This window comes from Lampris incognitus, chromosome 5, assembly GCF_029633865.1.
Source record: "Lampris incognitus isolate fLamInc1 chromosome 5, fLamInc1.hap2, whole genome shotgun sequence".
Taxonomy (NCBI): domain Eukaryota; kingdom Metazoa; phylum Chordata; class Actinopteri; order Lampriformes; family Lampridae; genus Lampris; species Lampris incognitus.
Genome location: NC_079215.1, coordinates 4,804,370 through 4,823,109, shown reverse-complemented (window position 1 = coordinate 4,823,109; position 18,740 = coordinate 4,804,370). Strand labels below are relative to the sequence as shown.

General features: G+C 47.2%; 1 protein-coding gene across 2 annotated transcripts in view; it reads left to right on the top strand.

The window, feature by feature from the left end:
• pla2g6 (phospholipase A2, group VI (cytosolic, calcium-independent)) overlaps positions 1-5,386 on the top strand; it is a 56,712-nt gene extending 51,326 nt beyond the window's left edge. For both annotated transcript variants that reach the window (XM_056280635.1, XM_056280633.1), the window contains 3 exons: positions 954-1,069; positions 2,492-2,565; positions 3,881-5,386. In XM_056280635.1, the coding sequence (XP_056136610.1) occupies positions 954-1,069; positions 2,492-2,565; positions 3,881-4,025 (335 nt within the window). In that variant the 3' untranslated portion in view covers positions 4,026-5,386. The remainder of the gene's footprint in view (positions 1-953; positions 1,070-2,491; positions 2,566-3,880) is intronic.
• Positions 5,387-18,740: the final 13,354 nt, after the last annotated feature.

Genomic DNA, 18,740 nt, shown 5'->3' with positions numbered 1-18,740 from the left:
GGGTGGTACATGGGGCAGTGGAGGGTGGTATATGGGGCTGTGGCTACGAACAGACATGTGGCACACATTGATCCTAGGGCAGGGAGCCACTGGTCTTTCTGTAATGATGAAGAAACTCTACAGCACTTCTGGACCAGATGTCCCAGGTCGGGCCCTCTTTTCTCTGCCCTGCAGCAGTGGCTCAGAGGTTTAGGAGAGGTTCTCGAAGACAGCCGGTTTGTCTTTGGTCCGAGGTACACGGCAGCACAGTGCAGACGTGTCACCTTGGTTAATTTTCTGATCGGTCAGGCAAAAATGAGCGTTTGGCTTAGCAGAAGGAACAAAATGAAAGGCACAGGGTCCACAGATGCTACACTCATGTTCAGGGGTCTAGCGGCGGCTCGGCTGAAAAGCGAGTCCACGTTTTTCAAACGTAGTTCAAACTTGGAAGGATTTAGTGAAGGATTTAATGAAGAATTGGACCATGAAAGGCTTGGTTAAAGGTCAAAGGTCTCTCTCTGTCTCTCTCTCAAACACATGCACGCACACAAGCAGCTCCATCATCAGTGTGTGGTTGTGGTGTTGGTCAGTGCATGTGTTTAAGAGTGTTGAGGCTTCCGTATGAGAGTTTCCCCTACATGGTATCTGTAGCTTTTGTTCGCCGCGCCAAAACTCCTTTTTATTTCTTTTTGGTCAGAAAGAAGAGGCGACCGCTGACGATATGGCCGACTTAATCAGAGAAGTTCAAAACAGGCTAATTAATCTTCAGCAGGCCGTGTCTTGCAGTCAGTGTGTTATGCTGCACCAACGGCCCAAAACAGAACTAATGCAACACTGCTCCCTGTGCTGTGGCCTGGGCTGAATACGGAGGTTGGCGGATCGGGTTCGGGTTAGCGGGTCAGGCGGGGTGGACTGGCTCTCGTAGCCACCTCCTCCGCTGCTAACGTGGCCTCGTTCCTGTGTGTGTGTTCCAGGTAAGCCTCCCCAGGTGGTGGTGAACTCCGTGGACGTCTTCCGGCCCTCCAACCCTCTGGAGCTGGCCAAGAGCTTCGTAGGAGCCAAGGAGCTGGGCAAGATGCTGGTTGACTGTGTGAGTGCTCCGCCTGCTAAACATGACGACACCCAGTGACTTGCAGACACTCGTCATCGCCCACGGTTTTATTTAGCCTGTATGTGTACACAGCCAGCGGGTTTTCATCAGCGCCAGACTTCTTCATGCCCGGAATGGGGGGGTCTTACTAATGGACACGTCATCCTAATGCGAGACAGTCATGATTTGTAACATCACCTCTGCATAAATGTCGCCGGGATGGCACTTCCCTATGCAGACGTAATGCTCGGCAGTCGTCTTTGTGCCTCTGAGACACCGAATTTATGTCCGCTGGTGACGTCGCTGGTGGACAGCCAGTAAATGTGAAACCTTCCTGGTTTGCTGATAATCTGCGTTGTATCAGAAGGGGCGCCCGGGTGGCGTAGCGGTCTATTCTGTTGCCTACCAACACGGGGATCGCCGGTTCGAATCCCCGCGTTACCTCCGGCTTGGTCGGGCGTCCCTACAGCCGTGTCTGCGGGTGGGAAGCCGGATGTGGGTATGCGTCCTGGTCGCTACGCTAGTGCCTCCTCTGGTCGGTCGGGGCACCTGTTCGGGGGGGGAGTGGGAATTAGGGGGAATAGCGTGATCCTCCCACGTGCTACGTCCCCCTGGTGAAACTCCTCACTGTCAGGTGAAAAGAAGCGGCCGGCGACTCCACATGTATGGGAGGAGAGGTGGTAGTCTGCAGCCCTCCCCCCCCCCGGGTCGGCAGAGGGGGTGGAGCAGAGACCGGGACGGCTCGGAAGAGTGGGGTAACTGGTCGGATACATCCGTCCAATATCTTAACCGCTTATCCTGCTCTCAGGGTCACGGGGATGTGGAGCCTATCCCAGCAGTCATTGGGTGGCAGGCGGGGAGACACCCTGGACAGGCCGCCGGGCCATCTGGCGGATACAACCGGGGAGAGAGAGGGAGAAAATTCCACAAAATAAAGTCTGCATCGTATCAGAGAATGCAAATAACAGTGCTGCATACAGCCGTATGAGAGGATGTGAGTGGCAGGTGGCGGACGCCGTCTCCGACACGGGATAGGAGGCTGCTCACGGTGCGTTATCCCTTCAACGCATACGTGTAGACGTCGCGGTGAAACTCGTGGCGTCGTCCCTTTAAGTTGCCGAGAGACAACGAGGATGTTTCTCACCCACTTACTTTGCCCCCCCCCCCCCCCCCGTTTCTCCTGAGAAAGTCTGAAAGTGTGGCTCGCAAAGCCCACTTCTCTAATCTCTAGGCGATCACAAAGTGAAGTCCTCGACGTGGAGCGGCTGCCCTGTTAAGTCGGAAGCATGTACCGCTGTTCGTGTCTGAGACCGTGGGTACTTCCATTGTGTCGTCTTCGTGACGGCGAAGCGGCGGCCACGTCCAGCGCCCGGGGGCTTTTTCTGTGCCCTGCCCTAACAGCCCCGTCCTTTTCTCTGACAGTGTACAGACTCGGATGGCTGTGCGGTGGACAGAGCCAGAGCCTGGTGCGAGATGACTGACACAGTCTACCACAGGTTGGCAGTCCATCACACACACACACACACACACACACACACACACACACACACACACACACACACACACACACTGTTTAGTGACTAAAACCCTGAGTGTGGTTAACGGCGTCCTACGTCATACGTCCATATTTCAACACACATGAGAAAGATGACGCACACCAGATGAAGAAACAGCTGATCATGTGATTACACTTTATTTGCTTTTTTTTTTTTTTGTTCTGCAAATGTGCCTTTGCAATCTCTAACCCCTATTTGTTTTAACCCCCAGTTGCATTTGGCTAATCACCCCACTCTTCCGAGCCGTCCCGGTCTCTGCTCCACCCCCCTCTGCCGACCCGGGGAGGGCTGCAGACTACCACATGCCTCCTCCCATACATGTGGAGTCACCAGCCGCTTCTATTCACCTGACAGTGAGGAGTTTCACCAGGGGGACGTAGCGCGTGGGGGGATCACGCTATTCCCCCCCCCCCCCCCCGAACAGGCGCCCCGACCGAACAGAGGAGGCGCTAGTGGAGCGACCAGGACACATACCTACACCCGGCTTCCCACCCGCAGACACGGCCAATTGTGTCTGTAGCAACGGCCGACCAAGCCGGAGGTAACGTGGGGATTCGAACCGGCGATCCCCGTGTCGGTAGGCAACGGAATGGACCGCTACACCACCCAGACGCCCCAGTTCCTTCCATTTTCAAACGTTTATGCACATTTGGAGGATTTTATTCAAGTTTTGTCATTTCTGTCAAACTTTTTGTTATTTGAAATGACGAAACTCGCGTAAGAAAAGTTGGATGGTGGGGCGTCCGGGTAGCGTGGCGGTCTATTCCGTTGCCTACCGACACGGAGACCGCCGGTTCGAATCCTAGTGTTACCTCCGTCTTTGCCGGGCGTCCCTAGAGACACAATTGGCTGTGTGTGCGGGTGGGAAGCCGGATGTGGGTACGTGTCCTGGCCGCTGCACTAGCGCCTCCTCTGATCAGTCGGGGCGCCTGTTCGCAGGGGGGAGGGGGGGAACTGGGGGGGAACAGCGGGATCCTCCCACGTGCTGCGTCCCCCTGGCGAGACTCCTCGAAGTGGCTGGCGACTCCACATGTACGGGAGGAGACATGCGGTAGTCTGCAGCCCTCCCCGGCTCGGCAGAGGGGGGTGGAGCAGCGACCGGGACGGCTCGGAAGAGCGGGGTAGTTGGCCGGATACAACGGGGGAGAAAAAGGGGGGGAACCCGCATAAGAAAAGCTGGATGGTCATGCGGTTACTGTTGCGGTTGTTGTTGCTGCGGCTGTGATGGTTATCATTATCACCTCCCCAAACTCAGACTCAGCCCCCAGCTGTCTCAGGAGGTGATGCTGGATGAGGTGAGTGATGCGATCCTGGTCAACATGCTGTGGGAGACCCAGATGTACCTCTATGAGAAGAGGGAGATCCTCCAGTCGCTGGCCAGGCAGCTGATGGACAACTGACAGAATACAGGAGACGCACCGGCTGAAAGACCGGGTTGGAGGCTGGGGTAGGGATGGAGGCGAGGGGTGAGGGAGAGAAGCCACCGAGCGTCGAGGACGGACGTGGTCCGACGGAGGCAGAGGTCGGTGCGCCGTGTGTTGGGCGCAGTGCTCTTTCTGATATTCTGTGTGACCGTGCGCTCTCCTCTCGTACGAACGATGCCTCGTTAGCACGCAGGAAACTGGAGAACTTACACTAAAGCCACTGACAGGCAGTCGCGTGAACTACGGACTGGCATACCCAACAAAAACTGACAAACGACCACTGACTGGTGGTCAGTTGAGACGTGAAAGTTATGTAGCACCATCGGACCGTATCACTGATGCTTAACTGTGGAATGTGACGTTTATGGATCGAAACACCAATCGGAGCAAGTTGAGGATTGTTGTTGTTGTTGTTGTTGTTGTGTGTCTAGAGGGGGGGAAACGAGGGGAGAACAATATCGTCACAGCCAGCCCACAAGGTTGGGGTTACAGCACCTTGTAGCGGTGTTATTCTAACATGTTTCGTATCCACCCACCTTCTATTTACACTCTAATTGCTAACCAGGAGTGCGGTATTCCAAGATGCTGCAGTCTCACCGAGGCTCCATCTTCTTCTCATCGTTCCTCGTGTCTCTCCTTGTTCGGTTTTCCAACCTTGACTACCAATTAAGATTTCCCACCCTGACCACCAATTGAGATTTCCCATAGACAAGATGATTTTAACGGATTAAAGCGCAGCGGAAAATAAGCGAGGAGGAGTTGGAGCAGGAGGAGGAGTTTTGGCAATAACGAGGCCGCACGACTTTCACCTTTTTTGTATCGGAGGCCAGATCTCACAAGTGAACCGTCGACTTCTACTTGTCTCCGCTCGTGTAAATCTTCGTTTCAACCAACTCCTCCGCCAGAAAAGGCCCGTGTAGCCAGCGCGCCTTCAACCAGAACGGTGGAAAGGTGCTCGGTAGAATCAGCTGGTGGTGTATTTGGTTGGATTCTGAAGCTGCACCCACGTGACTGGAGACCACGTATACCTCCAAAACCCCCCCTCCCCCCCCCATGAATATAAACGTATACTAGTTTTACACGTAAGACCATCGACGTAACCGTGTTCCAGATTTATATTGTGCACAGTTTACTGACCTTCTCAGTCCTCTGAATAATTACTGTTTGATTCATAACTGACAAAATTGTTTCAGCTAGACCTTAGGACTGACCCGAGTTATCGACTTGCTTGAAAGCAATGGAGCAAAAAAAAAAAAAGAATCCAAGTACAACCTGCACTACATAACTACTTTATGTTACATTTCCTAATGTTTTGTATCTGGATTTATTAATATGGATGCTCTAATATGATTAAAGTATATTATATAAATATGCTACTGAGTGTTGTTCATCATTGCGTTGTTTCTTTGTCCAGGCGGGCCTAGAAAGGTCTTCATCTTCATCAGCTCACTTGTTGGTACATCTGACCATGAGACCCTATGCAAAATGTACATATAGTAAGGACATATAGAAAGGACGGGGGCTATGACTTCAACTTGAAAGCAAAGAATGATGGGATCGGTTATTGGTCCTTCCATCACTCCATGTTTGACTATTACACATAAGACGCATACAAATAATGCCAAAGAATAATTATATTAAACTTTATTCATGCTGCATGACTTTAAATGTCACAATGATAATGATAATAAAAGATTTTATTTGTGGGCGCCTTTCAGAGCACTCAAGGACACCTTACAGAACACAGTTAAAAAACCAGCACCACTGTATCAGACAGCATAAAATCAAAACAAAGCAGGGTAGACAATAAAAGTTAACACAACAGATAAGTATAAAATCGTCATCTGCACAAAACTCAGTGAAGCGTGGATCAGACTGAATATGCCAGTTTGAAAAGGTGCGTTTTGAGACGGGATGTGAAGGTTGAAAGAGAGTCGGTGTTGTGAAGGTCTTGATAAGTAATGTATTATAGTAGTACTTTGTGCAATGTTAAGCAATACATTTTTAAACTCGATCAGAAAAAGTAAAGTTTACTTTGAATAAAATTGATAACCTTTTGAAATGATGAACTGTAACAATTCATCTCCATCTCATCTCATCATCAGCCGCTTCTCCGGGGTCGGGTGACGGTGGCAGCAAGCTAAGCAAGGCACTCCAGACATATCTGTCCCCACCAACGCCCTCCAGCTCCTCCTGGGGGATCCCAAGGTGTTCCCAGGCCGGATTGGACATGTCGTCCCTCCAGCGAGTTCTGGGTGTGCCCCGGGGTCTCCTCCCATTTGGACACGCGCGGAACTACTCCAAAGGAGGTGAATCAAGTGCAACTGGACTTGGTATATATCCGTGAAGACGTTTCGCCTCTCGTCCAAGAGGCTTCCTCAGTTCCTGCCTTTCTGACTAGACCAAGCTAGTTGCCAGTTGCACTTGATTCAACTCCTTTGGATAAGCATGACCTGGATGAATGATAACATTCACAAACATGCTCCAAAGGAGGCATCCTAATCAGATGCCCGAACCCCCTCAACTGGCTCCTTTCGACATGAAGGAGCAGCGGCTCTACTCCGAACTCCCTCCAGGTGTGCGAGCTCCTCACCCTATCTCTAAGGCTGAGTCCAGACACCCTATGGAGGAAACTCATTTCAGCCGCTTGTATCCACGATCTCACCCTTTCGGTCACTACCCAAAGCTCATGACCACAGGTGAGGGCTGGAATGAAGATTGACTGGTAAATTGAGGGCTTTGCCTTCTGGCTCAGCTCCCTCTTCACCACGACGGTCCGGTACAACGTCCACATTACTACTGATGCTGCACCAATCCACCTGTCAATCTCCCGCTCCAGCCTACCCTCACTCACGAACAAGACCCCGAGATACTTGAACTCCTTCACTTGAGGCAGCAACTCATCCCCAACCAGGAGGGAGCAATCCACCATTTTCTGGTAGAGAACCATGGCCTCAGACTTGGAGGTGCCGACTCTCATCTCGGCCATTTCACACTCAGCTGCAAACCGCCCCAGTGCGCGCTGGAGGTGGCGTTCTGATGAAGCCAACAAAACCAAATCCTCAACCACTTCTTCACACCCTTGCCCACATTACCCCAAAATATGCGGCTCCAGGATTGGCCTCTACACCCATCCGAAGAACCACAAGGACCTAGAAGGAGGACAGTCATACTCAACCCCGAGTGACCACCGATGATGATGATGATGATGATGTTGATGATGATGGTGTGTGTGTGTGTGTGTGTGCGCATTCAGACTGTGGAGGTCTTTTTGACTGTGCTGTACAACTCAGAGAGATCTACTTGCTGGCTGGGTCTGAGGGAAAAAAATTTAAAAGCAAATGAGTATTGGTTTATCTTCATGCAAAGTTATTGTTTCTATACTGCTCAAAAAAATAAAGGGAACACCTAAAAACACTATAGACCTCGATGAATGAAATATTTCAGCTGAAAATCTTTATTTATTAGACAGAGGAATGTGTTTAGAGCAAAATAACCTAAGAATGATCAATGGAAATCAAAATCATTAGCCCATTAAGGTCTGGATTCAGAATCATACTCAAAATCAAAGTGGAAAATGAGAACATAGGCTGATCCAACTTCTGTGGAAATTCTTCAAGACGATTCAAAATGAGGCTCAGTAGTGTGTGTGGCCTCCACGTGCCTGTATGCACTCCCTACAACGTCTGGGCATGCTCCTGATGAGACGACGGATGGTCTCCTGAGGGATCTCCTCCCAGACCTGGATCAGGGCATCGGTCAACTCCTGGACAGTCTGTGGTGCGACATCGCGTTGGCGGATGGTACGAGACAGGATGTCCCAGAGGTGCTCGATTGGATTCAGGTCTGGGGAACGTGCAGGCCAGTCCATAGCATCAATGCCCTCGACATACAGGAACTGCTGACACACTCTGGCCACATGAGGACGAGCATTGTCATGCATGAGCAGGAACCCAGGGCCCACTGCACCAGCATATGGTCTGACAATGGGTCTGAGGATCTCATCCCGGTACCTAATGGCAGTCATGGTACCTCTGGCTAGCACGTAGAGGTCTGTGCGGCCCTCCAAGGATATGCCTCCCCAGACCATCACTGACCCACTGCCAAACCGGTCATGCTGGAGGATGTTGCAGGCAGCAGAACGTTCTCCACAGCGTCTCCAGACTCTCTCACGTCTGTCACATGTGTTCAGTGTGAACCTGCTCTCATCTGTGAAGAGCACAGGGCGCCAATGGCCAATCTGCCAACCAAGATGTTCTCTGGCAAAGGTCAATCGGGCTGCACGGTGTTGGGCTGTGAGCACAGGCCCCAATTGCGGACGTCGGGCCCTCATACCATCCTCATGCATTCTGTTTCTCACTGTTTGAGCAGAAACCTGCACATTAGTGGCCTGTTGAAGGTCGTTTTGTAGGGCTCCGGCAGTGCTCCTCCTGTTCCTCCTTGCACAAAGGACCAGATAGCGGTCCTGCTGCGGGGTTGTTGTCCTCCTGCGGCCCCCTCCACGTCTCCTGGTGTACTGGCCTGTCTCCTGGTACCTCGTCCATGCTCTGGACACTGTGCTGGGAGACACATCAAATCTTCTTGCCACAGCACGCATTGATGTGCCATCCTGGATGAGCTGCACTACCTGAGCAACTTCTGTAGGTTGCAGATACCGCCTCATGCCACCTCTAGTGGTGAGGGCACTAGCAAAATGAAAAACTAACCAAAGATCGGCCAGAAAAGATGAGGACAGGCAAATGGTCTGTGGCCACCACCTGCAAATCCATTCCTGTTACAGGGGTTGTCTTGCAAATTGTCTAATTTCCACCTGGTGGAAATTAGACAATTTACCAACAGGTGAAATTGATTCACAAATCAGGGTTGCTTCCTAACTGGACAGGTTGATATCTCAAAAGTGTGACTGACTTGGAGCTACATTGCATTGCTTATGTGTTCCCTTTATTTTTTTGAGCAGTGTATATCTAAGTTACAACTGAAAGCTCTTATTTTTGCCCCAAAGAGTGAATAAATGCTATAATGCAATTTAAAATGCAGTTTCTACTGTTTCTATCCAATTGCAACCCCCCTCCCCCAAGATCAGGTGGAGGGGTCCTCAGGGTAGATCAGAAATACGCAGGGGGTCCAGGACCCCAAAAAGGTTGAGAACCACTGCTATAGTTGACCTCACGACCGCCCTATCCAGCTCTACTGTAACGCACCCGTGGTTTCGACAGGTTTGAGAGCCTAACCGGAAGTGACGTAGCGGAAGTTGGGGTAATTTCCGCAAGGGGAAAAAAACATGGCGGACGGAACGCGTTCGCTTGGCTTGCTGTCCAGAAAGTGACTTTTAAAGTCGCCACATCTCGCCTTTGAAGGCTGCCTGCGTGTAGCGACCGCGGACCGCGTTCATAACAGATGACGATCGTGTGCCGGACGACGGGTAGGTGTCGATTCTGAGTTTGTCAGCCAAAAGACGGCTAACAAACGTTACAGCCGCGGTTACAAGTCGTGGCTAATTGTTCGATGCGTGCGCTTTCTTTTTCGCTATTTAGATTTTGATTTCAAAATGGCGGCCAATTTCACATTTTTACTCCGAAACTGAACGTCGACGCTTCTTCTTCTTCTTCTGCTTCTTCTTCTTTTCTTGTATTTAATGGCGGGTGGCAACTAGTGTTTAAGGCGCATTAGCGCCTCCTACTGTGCTGGCGTGTGGGCCATAATGCTAAAGGGGGAAACGCAAGGAAAACACACACAAAAAACAAAACCATAAGAGTATCGGCGCTGGATTCTCTTCATTCTGCCAATTTCTTTGAAGAGCACACACATTGGGTTATATTTCTCCCCCTCAATGCTGAATACATTCTTAAGATGAAATACTCCCACCCCAAATGTCTTGAGCTCCTTCTTCAGCTTCCCTCTACGTGCTGCGTTTTTCTGGCAGTGGCAAATAACGTGCTCAACAGTTTCTAATGACCCACATTCACAAAGTCCTGATGGACGCTCCCCTGATGGGTGCATCGTTCCATTTAATCCTGTGTGTCCTAACCTCAATCTTCAAATGACTGCTTGTTCCCTAGGATTGTTCCCTACTGAGATCCTCCCTCCCACTTTTGGTTTATTTGATACAAATGACGACCCTTGTTTCCCTCGTTTTCCCCTCGGGGGGGGGGGGGGAATAAAGGATTCTGACTCTGATTCATCCCGTAACTTTTGCCAAGTCGTCATGCTTTTACTCCTTATTATTGTTTTCATTTCATTTTTGCCGAAGGGCACCTTCACGACTCTGTCCTGCTCCAGGGCTTGTTTTGCCAGTGAGTCCCCCATGTCATTCCCCGCTATACCCCTATGAGCTGGAGTCCACATAAACCCTAAACTTCAACAGACATGCGCCAAGGGTTAAGGGGCGACGAATTTCTTGGGGTAGCCCCTCCCATAGCCACTGACGTCAGGTTCCAAATTCTGGTCCAGCAATTTTGTGGTGCCATGCCGGTGCCGGTCTTTTTTTCAGTGGCAAAGCGGGGAATTGGTTTTAGATTAGACACCGGCACCAGGGCAGTGGAATAGGGCCTGCGGGGGCTGGCTTGACCGTGTTTTTCAACGTGCAGGCTGGCTTGACCTCCGTGAGAAAACCACAGTGCCATTCATAATGATGCGTTGTGTTGGACGAAACAAGGGTACAGCTCTGTGACCTGATTAAATGGGTTTTGGAATACAATGGATTTCAGTGACTTGCATAGGAGAAAATTGTCGTTGGTTTTAATATTCTCAGAGGCCATGTCAACAATACAAAAAAAACAAAACATGAAAAATACACCTGCCTTATCCTTTAAGAGCCTTTAAAACTCAATCTCGATAGTAAGACACCAGTTAAATATAATTATAGTCGTTACAAGCAAGACCAGTGATCTATTAGCGATGGCTGGCCCAGTTGAAAGGATGAGAACTGCTTACACAGGGGCAGTGGTAGGTTCACTTCTTTTGACAGCAGAGTACAGGACATTTTCGTTTTCTGGAAGAGGTGGCGTAACGGATGAGCTGAGATGTGCTTCCTGTTTGTTTGTTGGAGAGAAGACGACACTTGCGTAGACCAGTTCTTCTTGCGTCTTAGACTCTCTTCGCTCCGCAGCAGCAGCCGAGCGCCCAGCGCCAGCAGAGATGTTGTCCGACACTTGACAAGAGTTAAACTGATGGGGCATCAAGACAGTCAAGATGTCATACAGATGAGCAGCATTTAAAGTTGGACCAAAATTGAAACACTAATATCTTCTACTTTAATTACCACGTATTTTGCACTGTCTCCGGAGTATATACTATATGTAATCCAGTGAGTCAAGTAAATTCTTTATGAGACAGACTCACTGTCTCATAAACACAGACTCTCTGGATTATTTTGCTCCTTATTTGTTTTGTTAAAAGAAACACTCAACAGTAGGAAAAGTGCTCAGTAAGGAGCAAAATAGTCCAGTGATTCAAGAAAATTCTTTATGAGACAGTACAAGCCTGTTTCATGCCATAAGCAATTTTGACAGCTGATGATTGCTTATGGATTATATATATATATATATATATATATATATATATATATATATATATATATATAAACTAGTGATTCAAGTAAATTCTTTATGATATATATATTTAAAGAATTCATTTTTTTTCCATTTTTGTCTTTTTAAGAGATTGCCTAGTTCAGCTTATCTCAGCCAATCATTCCATTTCTTTTACTCATGTCATCATCATGAGTCATCATCACACTGACTCATGATGACACGAGTCATGATCACATCACATCATCACACAAAAATACAGGTCAAATCATCAAAAATATGACACCTCGCCCACCCTTACTGCCAACCCTTGTTTGCACTTCCGTCAAAGGCCAACACGGGAATATTAATGAGGACTAGACCACGTCCTTTCCTCTTCAGTTCATGAGCCAAGTGAGAACAGTTATGAGTAAAGGCGTGATAAACACAATGTGTAGCTGAAGGTTTTATGATGCTGTGTTCAAGGTTTTTACCAGTTAAACCTGAGTTCTGATTTTGGTCCGACTTTAACTGACTGGGAGTCAACACAGTCAAAAGGGAGGAGGAAATGTCGATATCTCTCTCTGCATTGGACTGGTATACTTCTCTCTTTCTAGAACACACGCATTCACACACACACACACACACACACACACAAAACAGTTTCCTGTCTTCAAATTCGGTGCTCACCTGTTCAGGTTCCATGTGGGAGGTCGAGCTGCTCTTCTTCCTGGATTTCATCAATGGATAATTAAAAGTCATTAACATATATTTACATGAGCACCTTCTTAAAAATGGGAAGTAAACCCCATTATGCAGAACTAAACCAGCAGTGATAGAAATATACTTCATTCTAACCTCATCCATAGGCAGAGAACCAGAAGCAGCAGAATGAGGCCGACCAAGATGGTTCCTATGGCTGCATACTTTGCTTCCAGTTTGTCTGGATGGATATTCGTAACAAGAGAAATAAAAAAGGTATGACATATTCAGAAGCGTGGCATGAAATAAACAAAAAGAACTCCGGTGCTTGAATTTTGGCAACTGGCCGCATCTCAAAATTTCAAGTGAGTCTCTTATTTCGGAGTCAGTTCTTTATAATGAGACCTTACCTGCTAAAGTGATGTGTTGGGATGTGGAGTTCGTGGCCCCTAATGGGTTTTGGGCTTGACAATAGTATTTTCCAGTTTCCTCTGAGCTGATGGTACTGATGGTGTAGCTCTGTGTTGTTGCTTTTGGTGAGTCGTCGTCCTCCTTGTACCAGATGTACCCCTGTACCGGAGGGTTTGCGACACTGTGGCAGGTCAGGGTCACCGAGCTGCCCTCCCGTAATCCCCCAGAGGGACTCGCGGAAACTGAAGGCGTCCTAGGAGGGTCTGGTTTAAAACGACCAGTACAAGTTATTATTGGGTTGGTTTAAACGGTAAAGGAAAGAGATTTTTGTCCCTCGTTTAGATGAAAGTGTGCACGTGTCTGTTGCAACCGAACACCTGACCAAATATTTTCGAAGCTGTATGGCATACTCACATATGACAGTCAGGACCTGTTCAGGAGAGCTGAGGCCCGGCTGGTCTTTGACAGCGCAGGAGTAATTCCCTGCGTTCAGACTGTGGACTGAGTTTAAAACCAGACGGCTTGATTGACTCTCTTTCGATGGTTCCAGAGCTCTGGTGTTGTGCTTCCAGACGAAGGTGGGGTCGCTGGTCAGAGGACAGCTCGTTATACAAGTCAGTGTCACTTTCTTGCCCTCTTTCACCGTTGTATTCGGAGCAATCCTCACTTTTAGGGCTGAAACCCCCCCCCCCCATTAAAATGGCCATTATTTTCATTGGGAGAGAGTCAGATACTTTTTTAATTACAACATAGTAGAAAAAAGAGAAAAGAAGAACCATACCACCTAAATTCCACTCATTTCTACAATCCTGTTAGATTATGGATCTCCCAAAATTGTCTGTTGACCCAAATACAAAGAATACAGTACATAGAGGAGGGAGCACTTTACTCCAGTTTTAGCAAAACTGCACTGAAATCCACCCTTCGGCATGGGTTTCAGAGTTCATGTACAAGTAAAGTCCCTTTTCTTGCAGTATATAAAGCTGTAAATGGCTTAGCTCCAGCCTACATTGCAGATTGTCTTCTGCTTTATGTCGCTGATATGGGGCCTCGGGGCCTCTGATGCTGTTCGTTAGTCTATCGCGGGCACCTGCACCATGCAGCTTTCTCCACCCATAACACTAAACTGGGCGATACACCACCTACAGATGTCATCTTCCGACAAAGGCTTGAAAGATGTCTTTTTAATCAGCTCTTAATTAAAAACTACCTTTTCTCTTATCACTTGCACTGGCTCTTTACTTGATCACATTATTTGTTGTATTATTTTTCACAGTCATGTCTCTGTTGACGTATTTTATTTTGACTTGCCTATATGCTCTGCTCGTGATTGTTTTAATTGGTCTGCTTCCTTGTAATGCAACACACTTTAAGCATACTATGTATGAAAGGTGTTATAGAAATAACATAATAAATGATCATAATTATCATGATCACATTTAAAAGTGAATAAATCATTCAGAGAACTACCTGTCACATTCAGCGTCACGCCGGGGACACCAGAATATCTCCCGTCTTTATCATCAGACAAGAATCTGAATACATAGACTCCCGTGTCAGTCTTATCGAGACCTCTGATTCTCAGGGTGTGGTTCATCTCCGTGCCGTTAATGTAATCCAGTCGGTCTTTGTATGTAGCATTTTCCAATGGCATCATATCCTTATCAGTATGCCAGAAAAAATTTGTTACATTGTATCGTGTGGGAAGAGAGTAATAACTGGAGATGTCCACTGAGGAGCCCTGCAGAGCACATATCCTCCTTCGGGCATAATTCACTTTCCAACACCTGTCATTCAGCACGCCTGAAACATAGAAGTAATGGCACAGTATACTATAAGAACACAGTATTTCAGCACTGATATCATTCACTATGGGCAGTGTGAAAAAAACAATATCAGTACTTGAGCGATATTCAAACGATGAGCATTTTCTGACTTCCAGGTAAAACAGACCCATGTATAGGTCGCGCCATACTCACACACTGCAGGAGAGCCAAGGTCCTTGTGGCCCTCTATATAACAATAGTAGCTGTAATCAGGATCCAGGTCATCAGTAATCTTATTCCAATTGAAGGTGTTTTCGAGGCCTGTCGGAGCACAACTCGTGCTACAATTCAGTTTTGGCGTCCGTCCATCGTTCTTCATTCCAATCTTCTCCACCTTCAGGTCTGAACCGATGGTGTAGAGAATGGTCGTTAGATTACACGTTTAACATTATGAGTGGTAGATGGATATTTTGACCGGAGCGGTGCAACGCTACCTGTGACATGGAGACCGATTTCATGCGACCTGTTCCGTTGTGAGCCGTTTGTGTGTCCACACCAGTATATGTTTGAGTCCTTCTCTGTCAGATCGTTGATTGTCAGAGTCGACTTATCCCCATCACGCATCAAACGATTTCCATCAACAAAGAGTTTGTTCAGCCTGTCCTTATTCCTGCTCACAGTATACCACTGAATCCTTGAGCTGGGAGGTGCAAGGCAAGTCAGATTTACTGATGAACCCTTCAAGGCACAGATGGTGTTTGCTTGCCCCAGCGTCCCTGTGAAAGAGACTGACGTTTTCAGATGATTTTGGACCAATTTCTACTTCTGAGTAGCACACAGCATCAAACAGGCAACTGCTATTCTCTTTTACTTAGTGGAGGTGTCTCACGGTCAAAATGTAGCTTCGGTCGATCTTCCCTACCCCAGTTTCAACCCAACATTCATCAAAACCAAATTAAATTCAAGGCCTATGGTTTGCACGCCTCAATCCAGTTTACAGACAATGAAAATGATAAGACATGAGAATCAGTTCCTACCTGTCACATGCAGGAGCAAGGTTATAAATGCACATCCAGCTTCTGCCAACAGCATGGCCGCTCCAATTCTTAAGCTTCTGGACCGAAAGATGACTGAGGAGAAACTTAGATGTAAGAATTATTACAAACACTGTCGTTACAGAATCCCATCCAAACAATGAAGAACTCACCCCTCTGTGAAAATCAACCGCACTGAGCCCACTGAGGCAAATTTGTAATTTGTGATGATGGGCTATGCAACTAAAATTGACTTGACTTGACTTCGCTGACGGTGTTAAGAATGAGGATCTATAAAGACAAGATGAGTAAGTGTTGGGTCATCAGTTGACACTAAACCTCGGACACCAAAAACTGACTTCCTTCCTTTTTAAGTCATTGCAATCTTGAGTAAAATGTGGTGTGTGATGCTATGCAATCAGAACTGTTATGTATTACTCATCCCTTACAAAAAAGTACACTTAAAGTTCATTTTATTATTAAGTAAACTTCAGTAAAGTTCCAAGTATATTTACCAAGTATACTTTATGTAGTAAGTATACTAATATCAATGTACTAGCAGTATCCTTGTATGTGTACTATTTAAATACTTCTTGGGACTAAATTGGCACACTTTTAAAAGTTCATAAAAGTATACTTTAAGCGGAAGAGTAGTACACTTTGAGTACACAACTAGTTTATATGTAGGTTTTATTTTAGGCAATCTTTAAAATAGATTTGGAAATATGATATCTTGAAATGAAGTGTTGATGGACAGATGGACCAACCGAAACTGCCAGTCTTAAGCTCTGCCTTCCAGTGGGGCTTTTTTGGAGATTTTTTCGCTTTCTTGTACTGCAATTTATGAGTCCAGATAGGTTCAGTGTGATCTGGTGCATAGCTGGATATTTATGTGACATTTACTGTCTGTAGTCACCCAAATACGATGGATACCAATGAATGAAGGACTCCAGCCAACACTGGCCTGGAGTCCTTCACTGGCCTGGAGTCCTTCACTGGCCTGGAGTCCTTCACTGGCCTGGAGTCCTTCACTGGCCTGGAGTCCTTCACTGGCCTGGAGTCTGACACCGGTCTCTACTTGGCTCATATTCTTTGATTGCTGCTGAGTTTTTCAAATGTATTTTTGATGCTTTGAACTCCACAAACACGTCCCCATTCAACTCCGTTAGATTGGGGTGATGGGAGACAGGAATCAGGACGAAATGGAAGAAATGTATTTGATTATTTTCATGTTGGGTGTAGTGTTCCTTTACGAATTTGATGTTGCTTTAATCTTTACCATTACCTTCTGTCAGCCTCTTGTTCTCTCTTTTAAGTTCCCTCGTTTGCTGCTGCGCCTCACTCCAGTTCCTGGGCAGTAGGTCCTCATCTGATGACTCCTCCTTTGTGGTTTTTGACTACACCAAGACGCGATGATGGAAAAAAAAACTTTTTTTTTCTACTGTGTCAACACAAGATGAAATAGGCTGCATCCTCTGTGGCAGCAAAAGTCACACGCAAGTTACTACTTAAACTCAAACTGACTCACTTAAACTCTAAAATGTGTAAATATTCAAATAATTTACCTCTAAAGATGCTTGCTTTGCCATCAACTCCTTCAGGCCTTCAATCACTTGGTCTGCTGCCTCTTTTGGGGTACAGGTTCCCTTTTTGATCTTTTGCTGTCAAAATGACAATTTACAGTTTTTTCAATAGCAGGGACGTGCAATAACATTGATTCTAATAACTGTGTAGTAGTCAGAATCAACAGTACCACAGATAGTTCTGACCTACCTCCATAGTTTACTAAAACAATCGAAAATCAAGATTTTAAGTTTGACAATTGTGCAATCTGGGCACTTGGCCAATTATCTATTTAACTATCCTCGAGTGCCTTAAGTGAAGGAGTTCAAGTATCTCGGGGTCTTGTTCACAAGCGAGGGTAGGATGGAGCGGGAGATTGACAGGCGGATTGGTGCAGCATCAGCAGTAATGGGGACGTTGTACCGGACCGTTGTGGTGAAGAGGGAGCTGAGCCGGAAGGCAAAGCTCTCAATTTACCAGTCAGTCTTGGTTCCAACCCTCACCTGTGGTCATGAGCTTTGGGTAGAGACTGAAAGGGTGAGATTGTGGATACAAGCGGCTGAAATGAGTTTCCTCCATAGGGTGTCTGGTGAGGAGCTCGGACATCCGGTGGGAGCTCGGAGTAGAGCCGCTGCTCCTTGGTGTCGAAAGGAGCCAGTTGATGTGGTTCGGGCATCTGATCAGGATGCCTCCTGGGTGCCTTCCTTTGGAAGTTTTCGGGCAAATCCAACTGGGCGGAGACTCCTGGGTAGACCCAGGACTTGCTGGAGGGACTACATGTCCAGTCTGGCCTGGGAACGCCTTGGGATCCCCCAGGAGGAGCTGGAGGGCGTTGCTGGGGAGAGGGACGTCTGGAGTGCCGTACTGAGCTTGCTGCCACCGCGACCCGACCCCGGAGAAGCGGCTGAAGATGAGATGTGATGATTAGGTTTAACTATCCGCTTTGGTTTGGTATATTCCTATCCATCAGGCTAACTCAGTGAAAGGCCATTACATAGCATTTGTCCAAATTTATGGCCTGACACATGGTATGGTAATGACACAAAGATGTTGTACAATGACCAATGCAGGATTTACAAAAACCATAAAAATTCTTTTACTGAAAATCATAATCTCTAATCATGATTACAATATTAAATAAAATAATTGAGATTAGCATTTCAGTCCAAAAATAAAAAAATACAGCCTAGGGATGTACATAAATAAGTAAACATTCTTGGACCAAAACAGAAAATGAAAATAAAGAAACACTCCACCAAGTACTGAAATGGGAACCACAACAGCCACGCCATCATGCTGACGGTGTCGTTGTGTTTTCGAGTGATGGCTCAAAACCTGAAGGTTTTAAAGGTTGTGATGATGCACCCCATCTATACATTTCAGTTAAACAGGGTTTGCAAATGTGTCTTTGTCAGAAATGGTGAAATACTTCCATACCACTGACATGATTCCGCTTCCGGTGTGGGAAGATGGCGGCGGTACAGGCTCTAACAGGTACTATTTAATTAAGATGCCAGTTGGGGACCTGTGAGGCGTCTGTTTCTCAAACTAGAGACTCTAATGTACTTATCTTCTTGCTCAGTTGTGCAACGCAGCCTCCCACTTCTTTTTCTACTCTGGTTAGAGCCTGTTTGTGCTGTCCTCTGAAGGGAGTAGTACACACCGGTGTAGGAAATCTTCAATTTCTTAGAAATTTCTCGCATGGAA